The sequence below is a fragment of the Phacochoerus africanus genome, chromosome 10 (assembly GCF_016906955.1).
Source record: "Phacochoerus africanus isolate WHEZ1 chromosome 10, ROS_Pafr_v1, whole genome shotgun sequence".
Lineage (NCBI taxonomy): Eukaryota > Metazoa > Chordata > Mammalia > Artiodactyla > Suidae > Phacochoerus > Phacochoerus africanus.
Window position 1 is genome coordinate 113,225,150 of NC_062553.1, and position 18,905 is coordinate 113,244,054.

An 18,905-nucleotide genomic window follows, 5' to 3' on the forward strand; every position below is an offset into this window, starting at 1 on the left:
TTCACAATGTTTCCACTAGAACATGCTGTAAGACTTAAAGAATTCAGAGGCATTTACAGGAGCAAAGCATGGTTAATAAACGAATGACTTTTTTTTCTGATGCATTGCTTTGCTCAGAGAAAGATATCAGTGAGGCATAGGAATGCTCAGAAATCACAAAGGAAGCATAAACTCCCCAATTTATTTACTTTTTTTTTAAGTTTTCTAATAAAATATAAAATGTTTATTTCAGAAATGCAAAACATGTAGGCCCAAAGAAGTCAATATCCGGTGCTCCAGTTTTGTGGACTGGAGATTTGAGATGGCCTTGAAGACACAGAATTTATACAGATTGAAGGGGAAAAGGAGGGAGAGGGTCCAGGAGGCAGGACGGGGTGGGGAAGGGGACAGAGATGTTAAGACACATGTTGAGGGAGTCAGGAGAATGTCTTTGTTAGCACAAAGTTTTGAGAGGAGGAGAAAAGAGAAAGAGTTAAGGAGGCTCCAAGTGCCAGAATAAGCTATTAGAAGTCAGAGAAATTACTTTCTGTTAATATTGTGGAGTAGTTTAAAGCTATTTAGCCATGTTCATTGTAATAAAATTTATTTGGACCAGTTGATATCAGGCAGCTGGTCAAGAAAAAGTACATTCGCTCTGTAGGACATTTACAAGAGATTTTAATATATCGTGCCTATGAAACAGACCTTAAAATAATAAAAAGTACTCTTTGCTTAATGTCACCAATATATTTTACACGTATTGCTTTCCTTCCCCCCCCCCTTAGGGAGATGCTGGAGAGAACGGCCCCAAAGGCGACACAGGCGAAAAGGTACAGTGTTGTGCAATATGAAAGAGTATGTGTATGAGTAAGAAATACTACTTCATGTACATGAAAATAAGAGATTTTGAGAGAGTTAAGTGAGTGGTCTGGCTTAATATGACAAGATCAGAGATGATTCTACGAGATTAGGAAACATTTAAGTATTTTATTGATAAAGGAAGATTATTCCACAAGCTCCTAGCCACAAATTTAAGTATTTTAGAAGTAAAGTGGTATGTCAAAAATTCTAGAAAATGTGTAGTTAGTTTTCCAGTAATATGGCTTTCAAGGAAAAAAAATTATTCATATGTAAATAAAACACTCCCTTTATAAAAATAGACTTCGTAAAGTGATTTCACTTGTCCTGATTTTAGGACAGAAGGTTGCAGAAGATTGGGATGAGATGTAAAAGTCTGATAATAAGTTAATGTCACTGGATTAGAGACTCTAATGCAGTCTTGAAAATTTGCCTCAACTAGAAATCTGCTAAATCTGAATGTCTTGTCAGCCTTTGTATTGTCTTTTCTTCTCTTTTTTTATGACTGCACCTGCAGCATACAGAAGTTCCTGGGCTAGAGGTTGAATCAGAGCTGCAGCTGCCAACCTAAGCCACAGCCACAGCCACGCCCTATCCAAGCCACATCTGCAACCTACACCACAGCTTGTGGCAGTCTGGATCCTTAATCCACTGAGCAAGGCCAGGGGATCAAACACACATCCTCATGGACACTACTTTGGGTTCTTAACCCGCTGAGCCACAATGAGAACTCCTCTTCTTTTTTTCTTTCCAGTCTTTTAAACCATTATTAGCATGTGTATTGCAGTGGTCTTTGGTTCATCTCCCTATCGCCTCTCTTTTTGTCCCCAGCCTATCACAGATTTTGCTTGGATTCTTCACAGACATCTCTGACATAGAAAGGAAAATTTTACTTCATCTGTGCTGTATGTCAAGAATTAAGAAAAAGCTCTTTTAAGGAACTAAAAATAAAATCATCAGATTTTAATTTAAACCAGGCTAATTGATGGGAAAAAAGAATGATTCATTTAGGCTTATAGTTGAGGATAAGAATACTCTACTTTGAAAATTATTACAGTACAGATGGATAATTGTTTGTCATAAAAATGTACTCATAAAGTTAAGAGAAATTTGTCTTTCTCAGTCTTATGAATATTAATACAAATATGGCATGGGTGGTAGAAATACATTAATGTCACCAAGTAGCAATTGTGTTTGTATTCAAGCGGTAGTCCAGTAATTAGAGTGGGCTCTCAGTTTCTTATAAACCAGGATTTCTCAACCTCAGCACTACTGACATTTGGGGCAGGATAATCCTTCCTGGGGGAGCTGTCATTTGTCTAGCATCGTTTCTGGCCTCTGCCTGCTAACTGCCAGTAGCATCTCCAAGTTGTGACAACGAACTCTGTTGCCAGATATTGCCAGTAATCTCCTGGGGAACAAAATCATCCCTCGTTGAGAACCACTGCTGTAAACCCATTTTATTTTTCTGTCAAATTTAAGTATCATGCTGCAGTCCACCGTGGCATGAATATGTTTCATACTAATGGGACCAATGACATACCTCTGACTTCTTGAAGTCAGAACTTCAGACCCCAGATATGTAAACATGGATGTTATGTTTAATTTTCTTGTTTTTGCTTAAAAGCAGAGGTCAGCAAACTTTTCCTGTCAAGGGCCAGAAAATAAATATTTTAGTTTTGGGGCGCCATATGGTGTCTGTCACAACTACTCAGCTCTGTCATCATAGCATGACAACAACCATAGACAAGATGTATACAAATGAGAGTGGCTGAATTCCAATAAAACTTTATTTCTGGACACTGAAATTTTAATTTCATGTGCTTTTCACATGTCATGAAATATTGTTCTTTTGATTTTTTTTAACGATTAAAAATGTAAAAACCACTCAGCTCCTGGGCCACGCAAAAACAGGTGGCTAGCTGGATTTGGCCTTCAGGCCACAGTTGCCAACCTCTGCTTAAAGAGAGGAAATCTCCTAAACAGAGAGCACTTTCTTCAAGTGAAAACAATTTAGGCCAAGTTTGAACTATGCCTATGTGGATTTATGTAGAGAATTTCAAGCTTTGAGAGATGTATTTTTAAAGCTTCATTCTTTGGATGTAGGCCAATAATTGTTTCTTTAATCACACATTTTTAAAATTTAATTTTGTAATAGTAAAGGAATTTTTTTCTTTGTAAAGGCTAAACTCAACTCAGGGGAATACTGTTCTTATTTTTTTATATTAATGCAAATCATTTACCATACTGACTCAAACATAGTAAACTCTCAATGAGTGTTAGCTTTTTAACCACATGGAAATGGAAATCAATGAGATTGCTTATTTTTCTTCTTTATCAAAAAGTTTTTTTAGCAACTGAAATTAAGCATAAGAAATGCATCAGTTAAAACAGAAATTATTTCTCTAAACTTTCAATGCATTTAAACAGGGGATTGTAAATAGGAATCTATAACGTATAATACGTAATCTGACCTGAAGCATTCGTCCCCAAGAATGCTGTAATTAGAATATAATTTTTGATGTGTTTTTTAAACATTTCCTGCTTCTGTCATATAATTTGTTTCCAGCATGTTAGAAACACTCTTCTTATGGCCTTTGGGTTCAGTATGTGAAACTCATTCATCATTTACCAAGTTTGAGATGTAAAATCAAAAAAATGCCTCTTTTCTGCCATTGATGTAGTAAATTACGTCATTGGCTCATTCACTTTAATAGGATTTTTTCTTTTCCTTTTGATCCAACTCAGTGCCTTTGGATGGTAAAGCAATCTAAGGCTTTCCAAACTGGTCATCTGGAAATGCTATGGGGCTGTAAAAACCTCTGGGCTGGGTTTTCTCTGTGGCCAGTGGCTACGATGCACTCTAGGATCTGACGTTGCCCTGAAAATGTGGTGTAGGTCACAGATGTGGGCTTGGATCCCTAGTTGCTGTTGCTGTAGTTGTGGCGTAGGCCAGCAGCTGCAGCTCGAATTCGACCCCTAGCCTGGGAACTTCCATGTGCCACAAGTGCAGCCCTAAAAAAAAAAAAAAAAAAAAGAACGAACGATCTGCCAAAAACTGATTTCAGTCGTGTCGGGTTACTATGGGAAGGTTATATTCTGCTCTTTGGAGTGTTAATCCCACCAATGAATGTAGAAATGGATTTCTTATCTATTCCCCCTCCCCCACTTAAAAGTAAGTGTTGGTGCAGACCACTGAATGGTTCCATGACGCCACTCTATCATTCAAAATCTTATCTATTCATTCAGAAGTTTCCTTTTCTTGGTATTACCTGTTTGTGTCTTCATTTTCTTTGCTCCCTGGATCTCCATTTCTGTCATATGCAGCCTTCTTACTTTACACCTATCTATGATTTGCATCCTCTGAGCCTTTTCAGAAGCCATGCCCATCATGGGAGTCACCAACCAAATTGTCTTTTCTTACGATCACATGGAAAGGCCTTTCTCTGTGGGCACAGGGTCTTCTCCAGCTTAGCACATAGGATGATTCCTTCAGCTTAGAATACTCTTGTTCTCTGCCCACCTCCACCTCCTCCCATTCGGTCCCCTGAAACCTTAATCAATAAACCATTTCCCTGGGGCAGCCTTTCAGTCTCCTCTGGATTGGCTCAGTCACCTACTTTGTGCTCCCAGAGCTCTCTTTATGATCTCTTTCATAACCCTTATCACAAGTCATTGTAATTACGTCTTTAAATGTGCATCCAGTTCACTGTAAAAGAAAAAACAAACTAACAAAAAACTATGTATTACAAAACTGTTCTATTCCCAACACCACGTTCTTGGCACATAGTAGGATGATAATAAATATTTATTGAATGAACCACCTTTTAAAAAAAAAACTGTTTACTTTCACCTGCTTCTTATTTTTGTTGAATGGTAAAGGCTTTTCCTGTACCATGCATTTGCTTATATCATGTCTTTTGTGTATATGCAGTGACACAGAATTTCCTAACATGACAATTTCTTCCTATCACGGATTTTTTGTAAGTGGAAAGAAAAATCGTTTTTTTTTTTTAATTAAAAAAACAATAAGGATGTCACTGATTAACGTAAAAGAGGGGAATAAAACAAAGCATCTTTTACGCTTTCAGTCAATAATTTTTTGTTGTCTTTTTAGGGTTGCATCCACAGCATATGGAGGTTCCCAGGGTAGGGGTTCAATTAGAGCTGTAGCCACTGGCCTACGCCACAGCCACACCAGATCCAAGCCATGTCTTCGACCTACATCACAGTTCACAGCAACGCAGGATCCTTAACCCACTGAGCAAGGCCAGGGCTCAAACCCGCATCCTCATGGATGCTAGTCAGATTCAATTCCGCTGAGCCACTACGGGAACTCCAATATTTTTGAACACACATATCTGTGTACGTATATACAAATGATTGTAGTTGTCCATCAGTATCCCCAGGGGCTTGGTTCCAGGACCCCTAGATACCAAAATCCCAGGATGCTCAAGTCCTGTATATAAAATGGCATAGTATTTTCACATAACCTACACACATTCTCTGGTATACAGTTGACCCTTAAACAATGCAAGGTTTAGGAGTGCTGAGACTCTACCACAGTTGCAAATTGGAGTATAATTTATAATGGGCCTTTCTTATACAGAGTTCCTTCATATCCCTGGTTCCTCCATATCATGGTTCCATATCCACTGAATTCAACCAACTGCAGATCATGTTATAATATTTACTGTTGAAAAAAAATCCACATGTAAGTGGACCTTTGCAGTTCAAAGCTGTGTTGTTCAAGGATCAGCTGTACTATAAAGCATCTCCAGATCACTTATAATACCTAATACTATGTAAATAATAGCCAAGAATGCAGAATTTCAAGTTTTACTTTTTGGAATTTTCTGAAATTTTTCCCAAAAAACTTTTTTTGTTGTTTGTTTGTTTGTTTGTTTTCTAGGGCCACACCCGCAGCATGTGGAAGTTCCCAGGCTAGGGGTCGAATCAGAGCTACAGCTGCTGGCCTACACCACAGCCACAGCAACTCAGGATCCAAGCTGCCTCTGCAACCTACACCACAGCTCATGGCAACTCACTGAACAAGGCCAGGAATCGAACCTGCATCCTCATGGATACTAGTTGGGTTCGTTAACCACTGAGCCATGATAGGAACTCCTCCCCCAAACATTTTTGATTTGAGATCGGGTAAATTCACAGATGCAGAACCCAGGAATATGGAGGAATATGAACCCAATCAGAGTTTGGTTGGGGTTTGAAACTGCACTATTCACTTTGTCTCCCTAGCCCCTACTATCTCTGCATCCAGAACATGGCCAGCACATAATCAGCGCTCAATAAATACGTATTGAATGAATTAATGAATGATAGAAATATCACCCCATTCACTTCATTTATCCACATAAACTTTATTAACAGATACATATGATTACAAACCAAGTGTTGTGTTTGAAAATAATCACAGCCGAAACCAGACACTCTCTGTGCTTGAATGATTAATAATTAGCAAAATCAAACTCTTTTACCTCAAATATCCTAAGTGTTTTTCACTTTATGATTTACCTTGCAGAAACTTTTCTTTCCAAACCAACTGATTTATGAAGCTAAGAGCATACTTAGAGAGACACAGTTGGGTTTTTTCCTACTTTAATCCTGTATTCATTTTCACTTTTAGAGGAATGAGGGTTATAAACACCAATTGTTTTATTTTCACTACTTGCAGCATCATTCTTTAAAATGTTTAACTTAGGAATGTTTTCCAGCACTTGCCTTGCCACTTAAAAGTTATAAAAAAAATTCCTTGATATTTCACAATTCTAATTTCTGAAAAGAAAATTGAAATATCACTCATTGTTGTTCATCAAATGAAACTGCTCCAATTTCCACAGAGAAATCAAGCTTTCAGGAAACCGTCCTTTTCATCCCATCCACCTTCTCTGAGAACTCTGAATCTAGTCTCTTTCCACTAAAACACTGACAAAATAGGCTTTTAAACTACAGTTAATACAAGCAACTTCCTTTTCTTTCTAAACTTACTGCATCCATTATGCCCTGTTGTCAAAATGAGATAAACCAATAATTCTTTTCTTATTCCAATAAAAAGAACATGGAAATAGAATTTAGGAAGTCTGAAATTCCCTTTGCCTCAAGTTGCTTCAATTTCCTCATCAACTAAGTGAAAATAGTAATACATGCCCTATCTCTTGGGAGTCTCATGAGGTATACGTAAGATGAAAAAAAGGGCCTTAGGAAAGTCAAAATTGCTTTTATGAATACAAAGATCTTATTGTGTAAAATATCGCAAACCTGATTTATTGGTGTGGATGCCTTTCAGATGATTTAGTAGGAATAGAAATAAGTATAATTTTATTAGCCACATTTATTTCACATCCTATTCAGAACTCAACTGAGTGTTGATGACAGAGAAGAGAAACCAGTATCATTTTACAATAAGACAGTATTTGGATCCTCTTCTATATGTTTTGTCATGTTTTATTTTTTCCTTAGGTAATAGCAATTACAGATGTCAAAGAAACTCATATGTTTCCTCCAATAAGTTAATTTATTATTTCCTTCTCCTTCCTCAGCTCTGTCTTTCTTCCTAAAGGGTTTTTTGTTGTTGTTTTTTTTTTTTAATTTTGATTCTTGACTGCTGACCTGCTGAAAACATTCTTTTTGAGATTTATCCATTCATTCATCATATATGTATTGAACATGTTTTATTCCGACACTGAATAAAAATAGTCACTGAACCTGCCCACACGTGGCTGACTGTCTATAGAGGGACAAACAAAGAACAGGCAGAAGACATACATACAGAATCCATTTGCAGTGAGCTTTGTAGGACATGAACAGATGCTGCAGAGTAAGCTGGGCGTGTGAGGGGTATGTGTCTAGGTTGGTTGGTGAGGAGTTGAGGCAAAGCTGCGTAAGCTCTGAAGAAAGAGAAGGTACCACCCCTAGAAGAGGGGAGAGGAGGTGAGGGAGGGGCAAGCGCTTCAGGAACAGAGGCCTGAGGCCTTAGCTCCATCTCTCAAAGAGACTCCATCTCTCCAAGAGCAGCTCTCTAATCCAGAACAGGGAGGCAGACCCCGGAGCCCCTTGAGCTCTTTGCCCCGATAGGACAGTTGAGGAAACCCCAACATGTGCCCTCCACCTTGTGGCTCTTTCTGCTTTCTTGACTGTCTCACATGACGACGCTTCCTCCCTCTCATTTTATGTTCATGGGGACAGAGTTAGGAGGAGCTTGAAAATCTAGTCCCTAATTCTGAAAATTTCAGAAACAAGCAGCATTCTCGGCCACCCCCATATCCTCCTGGGCCAGCCCCTATCTGTGTATTTAGAACAGATTTGCCTTAGCAGTGTAGTCACCCCCATGAAATCTGGATGGAATACAATGCCTTTTAGAAAACCAGATTTTATCTCAAGACTTTCTCTCAGATCTTCCATGGCTTCCTGTCACCCACAAGTCATCCATCATCCTGTAACTTTTCAGTGACGGCGTTACAATGAAATAAATGTAGAGCTCAAAAAAAACGTGCCAGCCATAACGGCGCGGTGCTTCAGGAGGAAAACAAACTGACTGGCTTCGTGGCTTTTTCCAACTCAACATCATTAACCCTTTGACTTCCTCTGTCGAACCCTGACTTTCTGAAGACCGAAAGGGTCAGGGAACTCCTGCTAAATGATAGCCAGTGACATTAATAAATTCCAGAAAGAGAAAAAACTGAAATTCCAGATCTGCTAATGTATTGTTTTAGAATACAATTTTAGCACTGAATCAAGGGGAGAGATCCATATTTATATATTTGTCTGTATTTCAAGGCATGTGGTCCTTAAGTACTTTGCATTCAAAGTAAACCCATAGGTTTAGAAAGTGCTTGGTTTGTCTTGGAAATTGTTGACATCTTAGCAGCTGACATATTGATACAAATTCCTAGGGAGTGTAGTCCAGGCCATTAGTCATGGGTTTTCCTTGAGTGCTCCCATTCATAACAGCTCTCTGTGTGTTTGTATGTTTCCTATTCCCTTAACTTGTGGAATAATCTCTCATGGGTTTCATTTTAGGGAGACCCTGGATCATCTGCGGCTGGAATTAAGGTAACTAGAGCCTTGCAAGTACCCCAGGAGTTACAGGGTTGACTTTTATAAGACTCTTTATTCCCTTCCTTTTACCAGCTTTGATGGTTCTATTCTGCAATTGTCAGCTTCCAAACACAAGAAGTATCTGCTTGCGATCTTATACCTAATTAAACAAGAGATCTTGCCTTCTCTTCTCTTTCTGATTAGTTTTTGTGGAAATGTGGAGTTCTATGCGAGCTTTAGGGATAGTCACAGCAAAAAAAAAAAAAAGGAAAAATAATTTTTTTTGCCAATGTCTAGTAAGAGGTAGAGTAACAGAATAAACTGAACGAAATGCATGTCATCACGGAGGCTAAGCCATCTTTGTGAAAGCGTCCAGGGGCCTAAGGATTTTGGAAAATTCTTTTAAGACTTCCCTTTTCATCTTTGATTTTCTTTGGCCAGGGAGAACCCGGAGAATCTGGTCGTCCAGGGCAAAAGGTAATATCTCTATTCTTGTGTGTTCTTTGTACTATCTTATATTCACCATTTTATTATATCTATTATCCTGTATAATATGAGAACCATTATTGTAAAATAATGCAGTTTTCCTGCTTTGTATGCAGATGTTATTGTTTAGCATTTTAAAAGGGATGATGCTGACCATAGCAAGAGTGAAAACATACTCTGTAAACGTAAAAGGATGCTTAACGAACTAAAGTCTGCATGTACTGAGCTGTTTGAAGCTAACAAAGATCTGTTGGATTGGAATGCCAACAGCTTACCTTGCATGTTTAAAGATAGTCTGCATGTTTCTATCTTCTATGAAAAGAAATGAATATTTACTAAACTATTTCAATAGGGAATGATGGGCAGTTCTTTTAAAATTATATTCCTTTCGTCTCATTTCAAATACTTATGTACTGATAATTTTTATGTGAATAATATCTACCCACGCAATGAGTGTTATGTTTTATACAAAGAGATTTGTTCATGAACTAAATTTTAATTGGAGACAATAGCCAAACCACTTTAACCAATCTAGAGATATGTACAAAAAAAATTTTTTTTATTGTTTGTGCTTCACTTCAGTGATAAATTAGAGGACATGCAGTGAATATATTTCAGTTCACATTCTAATTTGAGTCTGAAGCAGGAAACAACTGTTAGTCATTTATTGTCTGAGCATCTGGATATCAATGCCCAGTGCAGTCAGATTTTAGATAACAGATGTAGCTAACAAGTAAATGTGAATTCCACATCAGGTTAAATCTCTTAAGATCCTGAGTCTGCCTTTGTCTAGCAGTAGCTGATGTTATAGGGAAAAAATATGAATAGAAACATAGAGTATAACTCATTAGTATAAAGGGAAGGAATAAATCCCATTGTAGTAGTTTAGAACTTGAAACATAACATAGAAAAAATATTCCCCCATTCTTGAAGTAATGCTTTGTTTAAATGCTTAGGATTAAAGTAATTTTCAAGAAGATCTTTCACCTTCTTTTAACATTTCTCTAATTTAAAAATAGATTTTTCTCTTGAAATGAAGAGTCTAAGATTAATGACTCATCAGGCCCAGTTTCAGGTAGAGTTGAAATTTTTCCAAAGAGCTCAGCAGAACTCTACAAATTTTGCTATTCAGCTCCTAAAGAAAATCCTAAAGGAAATCCTAAGATTGCCCATTGATTCCTTCTTTTTTAATGTAAGAAATTTGAAATTTGTGATATCACAGAGATATATGGTCTGCTTTGGTTTGAAAGAGCAACTCATTTTCTCAGATGATCTAATTTTAAGTCCCTTAGTCATTAAAAATTAAAGGTTAAATTTAAACTGTTCTCTAAGTCTGTGATAAGCTGAAAGAAATGTCTATAAAACTATTATACCTCTTTTAAAAACAAAATGAATTTGCTATAATTTCATACAGGTTCTATTGTTTTCAGAGTGGAATACCCAAATTGATTTTAAACTGATTAAAAAAACATTGCCTTATCATAATTATTTAAAAATACACTTTAGAGTCATTTCTGTAAGTTTATAGGTTTATATATGGAAACATTGGCTTTTCTTTGTGTTTCGTTATAAACCTGTTTTAAACTATATTGAGAGAAGAGGTGGCTTCTATCTGAATGAGTATATATGCCTGAATGAATATTACAACCCACCTGAATGAAAATGTGCCCTAAAATGAACGGTATCTTTTCCATTAATAATTAGGCCAGATTCTACCCTTTGACGCAATCTCACATTCCCACAATATTTATGACTTCCTTTGTCTTCTATCTGGATTTGGCAGTACTCACCCCAGCATTGATTTAAAAGTAGAGTGTTTCCATGCTTTCTACTTAGACTGGAAGATGACAAACAGAAATGAATACAGAATCCATTCAAGGGATCTTCCATGACATTTTTCTCAGCATTGCAGAACTGTGTTGTGAGTTCATTGTGCTTAAGCTCTTGTGTTAGAGGTATTCCCAGAAAAGTAGAGGATATTCTGACAGAACAAAAAGTACATTGATTAACTCTCCACTGTATGGTATTTTGCAGCATGAAAGTTTGTTAATTAGAGTAATAATCATAATATAGGTATGATTTCAGTATTTTTTTTTTCTTTTATAGACTCAACAGGAGAGTGTGTGATTGATTACATGGGTTAGGGTATATGTTTATAAACTGAATGTGTAGATTTATAAAATAGGTGTTGTGTTTCATCATATAATTTTTTCCTTTCTAACTTTTCCACATCTTTGTTAATTATATTTTTTAGTTTTAAAAGGATAAAAATACTTGTTCCCTCATTGGGAGGGACCCCAATGTTGAACTATGTCTAGAAATACAGGGCACTGTCACTGGGACTGGGGTGAAAGGAGAAAACTAACTTAACAGTGGACAAGGGTCCCCAAGAATGAATAGTAAAGAATGAAAGGGAAAGAAAAAGAAAATCAAAGTATAATGTGTCAGTGTAAAGTTTAATCTACTTTCATAGATTCTTGGACTGGAATAAAAAACCAGTTCGTAATTATGACCCAGATCCAACGTTGGGCTGTGCAGGCCCAAGAACACAGCTCACAGAGGCTCCTGACTGAGCCAAGAAATAGGCAAGAATGGAGAAACTGTAAGACTGTCTCTTAATTTGAAGATAAGCCTTCATGGTATAAAAATAGAATTCATTTAGGAAGAAATATCATCTTAAAAATGTCGAGCTAGTTCACAAAAAGTAACATTAAATATTTTATAATCTTTCATTATGTCAACTGTTAAGTAAACATTTGAAAAGGTCAAATTTATAAAAATCCAAGACTATGAAGTATGAATTCTTGAAATATTTTTTCATTAAAAAGTACACATGTAATCTATATACATACATACATGTGCATATGATGTAGGGAACAGCTAAATTCTCAAACTCTCTGTAAATATTCAATCTACATTATAAAATATTCCATGATGTCTTATCTTATCTTACTATTCCATGATGTCTTAAAATATTCCATGATGTATTATCTTTCTTGTAGTGAGAAAAATATGATTGCGTGTCTGTGGGTGCATGTACATATAAATATCTTTAATCATCTATCCTTTTAATTTGGCGGGAGGGAAGCATATAGTGAGAACTCCTTTGAGGAAACCGAGTTACAAACCATATATTTTCAGACATGTTTTAAATAGGATATCTTGAGTTTAGGGAGGTTTTTCCTAAGACACTACAAAATTAGATTTGTCACCAATATGTTTACTTTGATTGGTTGTATATTCTACTGCAACTTGTGTTTTCAAGGGCCTTCTACTTTTTTCTTAGTAAAAGAATTTTCAGTGAAATATGGATAATCCCTTTTTACTAGATCTTCCTAAATTTGTTGTTTGAAGGGAAAATGGGAAAGAAAAAGAAAATCAAATGTATAATGTTACTGCATAAATTTTAAAAATCCAGGACAAATACCTGTCCAAAAACCCACTTGGACAGGTATTTGTTGAATGGAATATCAAACTCTTAATAATCGTTCTTTCTTCTCTGGCTTAATTTCATCTTAGTCTTTCTGTTCACACTGCAAACTTTCATTTATCTAGTTTCCAGTAGAATAGCTTTTCTTTTGCATTCCTGAAGCACCTTTAGCCTAAATCATCAGGAAAGTCATTGTCCTTTCTACGTTTAATCTGTAGCTTAATATTAAGAGTGTCTGAGGTCATTTTGTGATAATACAAGAGCAAATTATAGCTCTCGGTGATTTGAAAGTAATAATATTAAAGATGAAGTGTCTGGCTATTCTTAGTAGATTTTCCTTGGAATAAGGATGGATTGAGCATTTAGATTCAAAGAAGTGCCTTCCTCTACCACTTTTCTCATTAATTTGATGCTTCTGTCTCTGGTGTAGTTGTTATCACACTGACTCACCGTCATGAAACGGTATGACCCTTTTATCTTCAAATGTTATTTCCAAATATTAGTCACCTCAATCCAACACAGAATGGACTCTCATTTTCTCCAGCAATTTCTTTATGCTTTTTTAGTGAAATTCAGGAGATTTTCTAAGCACTTTAACTTCCCGTCACTAAACTTTGTGCTTAAAATAATGTAGACAATTCTGTGAAAATGAGAAGATTTAGCTTGACTCCAGTGTGCTCACCCAAAATGTACCACTTAATCTCAAACTTGTATTCAGAAACAGCTGCATTGTACCATTAGCCTTAAGTTGCTAAGCAGGGTTACCCAGACTCAACAATTGTCAGATATATGGGCTGAAGTTAAGTATAATCTTAACTATGCATTTATCTTCTCATGATTCAGGAATGGAAAGGAAATCTTATTATACTTTTAAGTGAGCACGATTTTTAATGTATATTGTTTTGATGTGACCACCTGTCCATACAGCCAACTCTTGATTATCTGAAGTAGGAGAGCCCTGAAACAGGATGCATTATTCAAATGCACAAGTAATCCTCATTTCAGCTAATAGCTTCAGCCTCCTCAGCAAGTCATTTACCAGGGAGTAATAAAACATAGGAGTTTCTTCTCCTTTTACTCCTCTTTCTCACCTTCTGATAGAGATGGCAATAAACTGTGAAGGGCAGGAAAAGGAAAATCCTGAAAAGTCTGCAAAATAGTCAACCAATCCCTGAATCAAGAGTTGACTGAACTGTATAATTTCACCAAATGTCTTGAAACTAGACAGTATGTATATTAGACATATATATTCATACAGCAGGAATTCAGCTGGAAGCATTTGTGGTGTTTTTCTCAGATACTGTGCCTGAGTGAATATTGTTCTATAATGCTATGTGATTTTCCTATGTAGGGTGAACCAGGGCTTCCTGGGCTTCCTGGACTTCCGGGGATAAAGGTAAATACTGCACTGACAGTCTTGGCTTCATAGAACTGTAATGGTGAGAGTCATAAAAATGAAAAAATGAGAACCAAAAATGTAGTGCTGTTCTTTAAATACTCACCAGCCATCTCAACCAATTAAATTTTTAATTAAAAATGAAGCACAGGTAACAAAAATAGACCCACAGACATAGAAAACAATGTATGGTGGCCAAAGGGGAAAGCAGGGTGTTTGGGGAGGGGGTGTGTGAACAAATTAGGAGTTGGGATTAACATATACACAGTACTAAATATAAAATAAATAAACAGCAGTGTCCTACTATATAGCACAGGGAACTATATTCAATATCTTGTAATAACCTATAATGGAGAAGAATCTGAAAAAGGATATCTATATTCATAAATATATATGCATATATATAATTGAATCACGTTACCATATACCTGAAACTAACACAACATTGTAAATCAACTATAGTTCAATTTTTAAAAATGAACAGGTATTTCTAAAGTTTGCCATGGCTATCTGGATTGTCCATTCGCCTATTTAACCTACTATGTCACTTAAATAAGTGTACAAGTCCTTTCATTTGATCATAGGAATTATTTAAAGCCTAGAATGTCTCCCTTCAGTTAAATTTTACTCTTAAGAGCCTATCTGATTTTGACCAGAATTAGAGTCTTAACATCCCCATAAATCTAACATCCAGGCAGCTGCTTTTGTGATTCATCCATTATAATAATCCCTCTAAAGTGTTTTGTGCTTCCACTTCCTGTCAGTAATTCTCACTGCAAAGTACAAATCACATTACTAAACTGTATTGACCCACGACTATTTCTACAAAATTTGTATGTATCTTAAAGTAATTGCTTAACGTTTAGTTTGAAAACATTGTTTTACATGTTTTTAAATCATCTAAAAATGTTAAACATTTTGTTAATTCTAAAACTTTTCACATGGCAACTGACAAAGCTTAAAAATTCTACTGCCTTAGCTGTAGTTACTCCCTAGAAAATCATCTTATTTTAAAGTTCTTTCTTAAATTCTATAACTGTTTGATAACATAAAGCAAGTAGATTTTTCTTTACATTGTACTCATCTTACAGAATTTTGAATTACTCTCTAGAGTGCTTTTAGACCATTCTAAAATGAATATTTGTAGTTTCAGTAAGAGAGTTGTATATACTGCTCTAGGAAGGTTGTGTTTGAAAAGTGTTGTGTGAAATATACGATTTTAGAATAAACTATTTAATCATTGAGTTCTCAGACATCATATGGTATCATATATAGTGTTTTATGAGTATATTTGTTATAATTGACAGACATAAAAGCTATGCATTCTAGGTTTGCACTCAGAAATTTTGGTTCTGCTTTTTGTTGTTTCTAGATTAGTATCATAGATGTTTGGATAGGTCCTTTTAATATATTTTTAGTCTTTGGCTTCTTCATTGAAAAAGTCTTCTTTATGACAGCAGTTTACTAAAGAGTCAAAGACATTTCCTTATCATTTGCTATTTAGCAAAAATAATTTAATGAATTAATATGTGATTTCGTATTGTAGAGGTGAGGTGATTTATGGCAGTTCCTTCATTGTCCCACATACTAGAAAAAAAAAAACATTTTACAAATAATTAGAAAATCATAGAGTTTAAAACAAATTTAAGAAAATTATATTCAGCACTAATTTAAAAGAACCTGGTAGCGTTATAAATAAGGGGGAGAGGCATTTAAAATGAGGGGCATTTTGGAAGGACTGGAGCAGCTTTTCCTGCAGTGCTTGCTTGTAGGATGGCTGGGCTGGGCTGCCAATGCCAGGTCATGTGGCAGGAATCTCAGTGCTGCATGAAAATTCAGGTGTCCTTTCTTCTGAGCATGCGGTTTCTTGGTGAGAGAGTACGTAAAGGTGAATGTATTGGTTTTTTTCTGCTCCAAAGCAAGCAAGATAGTTGCGGTTCCTATTTGTTCTCATTGCTTTTGATTGATGGCCTACACCATGAACAACATCCCATGGCATTTCCCTAATCATCTGTGGATTAGTCTGAAGGTTTTGAACTTTTTCAGATCGGGAAAGATCTTGGTGATTTACCACCTCCAGTAAATGTTTTTATTCCTAGGGTCATAGGAAATTGCCAGACAAATTTTGTCCAGATCTTATAGCTAATATTTTCCTTTGTTTTCTAACTTGATTAGTGACTGTGGTGGCAAGAAGCTATCAATTGACAAAAACCTTTTTATCATTCACTAGAGATATTTTTCTATGTAATTATCAAGTACAGCTGGATAACTATCCAGTATTTGATTTAAACCACAAATGCTATTTTTGGGTTAATAAGCTGTGTCTTCTCTCTCTAGTTCAGGATGCAGGTGATAGGCTTGCTTTATAATGTAGTAGGTGTTCAGGTATAAATGAGTAATTTTTTGAAAGAGTTTAAGACATAGCCTACTCATTAGTCATTACCAGATGATTTAAAATGTAGAGTTAAAAGTTTATAAATTTACAGTATGGCTTTATTAACTTGGCATAGTCTTTATTCCTTTAATATATCTTGTTTCTATGAGGTAGCTAACCACAGGACAGTTACCCTTGATTTTTTAGCATGGGTGAGCAATAATATTTAAAAGATGAAACCTCCATATATGGATTTAGAATGTTTGGTAGCAAGAGCATTAGTCACAACCTTCCTAGACCTGTGTGTTTGTTTATGCTTTGGAAATACTTCCTGTTGCTCTTCATCTCCTTCTTATCTGTTGGTACCACAGAGAGCATGCAGATGCCATCCATTATTTCCAAGACATGAGGAAACCAGCCATGACATACCAGGGAAGCTTTGATTTGCCACCTGTTGCTCTCGGGGAATGGCTGGAAACTTAATGAGCTTCCACATGCCTTCCACTCAGCTCTCAGGAAATGAGCGAAGTGCCTAAACACAGACAGTGGACTCATCTATCTGTCACTTCAGGGTCCCACTCTAGAAAAGTGCTAATATCTTAGGCATACATAAAAGTCAGTAAGAACAGGCATCACTTAATTTCAAGCGACTCTTCCTGCACAAGTATTGGAAAGTGCTCTCAGCATGTGGAAGACATTTGAAATTCCTATTTCATGCATTCATGGTTCATATAGTGTTAAGATGTTCAACTGAGAAAATTAAATTATGCGCAATGTACCATGCATACATCGGTCTTCTGGAATAAGATTTGAGCTCAGAAAATTATTTTTATAAACAAGCCTTTAAATACATTTTTCACGGGTAAAATTTATTGTGACTAGCTTTTTACTCACATAAAAGAGTAAGATTCAAAGTCCCTGTTTTCAATATTTCTTACCACACATTCTAAAAAATTACTTACTCCTTTTATGGTTACATTGCCCTGGTAATTAGGTCATATAGAGCAGTGGTTAAGAGCCTTGACTTTAGAGCCAGACCACCAGCATGTAGAGCTTGGTTCTACCCCTCACCAGCTCACAAAGCTATAGCATGATATTGGGCAAGTTACATAATCTCTCCGCTCAGTTTTCTTATAATGTTGGAATTATTTTTGTACATAACTTAGAGAATTGTTGTGAGGATTAAATGAATTACTATATGTGCAGCTCTTAAAATATTTCCAAGCGTATAGAAAATGCTACATAAAATTTCAGCTATTCTTATTTCTTTCTCTTAGAGCAACTTAGAGTATTGGAAACATTGTTTATGCACCTGTTCTATAGACTCTTTCCTCATTCAAGTAATTTCAACCTAGAGATCATAAAGCCATTTGTACTCTATAGGTTCATAGAGGTAAATTCTGAAAACCTCTTTGCAATGATGGTTGAGTGTTACCTTTAAAGCAACAAGATAACCTACTTTCTCTTGAAACATGACATCATACTATTCTCCCTTTCCTATAACCCAATATATTCTAGGAATAAAGGATGAGGGAACACAATGTTTTGGGCATAAGACATGGTATTAAGTTCTCCTTCCCAACACTATTCACAATAACAGCAAAAGGAAAACTTGACATGTAATGATGAAAATCTCTAGGCCCCATTCATAGTATTCCTAGCCCAAGACATTTTTTTAAATATGGATTTTTCAATGCTTGCTTTTCTCCTTTCAACATTGACTACCAGTTTATCTCATCACAGTCAGAAAGTAAATTGGGGAAAATGTATGCGGTATGGCAAAATGAATACAGTAGGGAGACATACGCAGTGTAAAACTATATCAAATCAGAAAAAAATCATTTTGGTAACAAAGAAATTTTTACAGTATTTTCCCTCAAAGCTTGGTGTTTTGTTCTGGCTTCCACATTAGTGAAAGAAAATTTGACATTCAGATCAAGAACTTGATTAGTTACAGGAGACAGTAACTAATTCTTTATACCACATTATGTAAAATCATCCTTGACACTAAATCATATAAGGACTAACTTTTACAGGTGGCAGAAACATTACCTTGGCCTTCTTAGGATTAAGTATAGTGTTCAATAATCTACAGAAACTTGCCTTCTAAATCCACTGGAGATGAGGTTTCTTCCTCAGAAACATCAAATCACATTGTTAAAAAAAACAGAAGAAAGTTTTTGGAAGTAACATAGGATGTGAAGTGAATTCCTAAAAGAAAAGAGAAAAGGAAGAAACTGGTTAAAAGGATAGCTTTGTGTTATGGTTACTTATAATTATTTCCAGCTTGTACCAGTTCATCTGAGCAGTTGAATAGTTTTAAGGGT

At 35.9% G+C, this 18,905-nt stretch overlaps 1 protein-coding gene across 1 annotated transcript in view; it reads left to right on the plus strand.

Moving 5' to 3' along the window:
• The window catches only part of COL25A1 (collagen type XXV alpha 1 chain), a 441,616-nt gene that overhangs the window by 366,690 nt on the left and 56,021 nt on the right, over positions 1-18,905 (plus strand). Inside the window, exons 15-18 of the mRNA XM_047799010.1 lie at positions 765-809; positions 8,875-8,907; positions 9,334-9,369; positions 14,160-14,204. Coding sequence (XP_047654966.1) covers positions 765-809; positions 8,875-8,907; positions 9,334-9,369; positions 14,160-14,204 — 159 coding nt within the window. The remainder of the gene's footprint in view (positions 1-764; positions 810-8,874; positions 8,908-9,333; positions 9,370-14,159; positions 14,205-18,905) is intronic.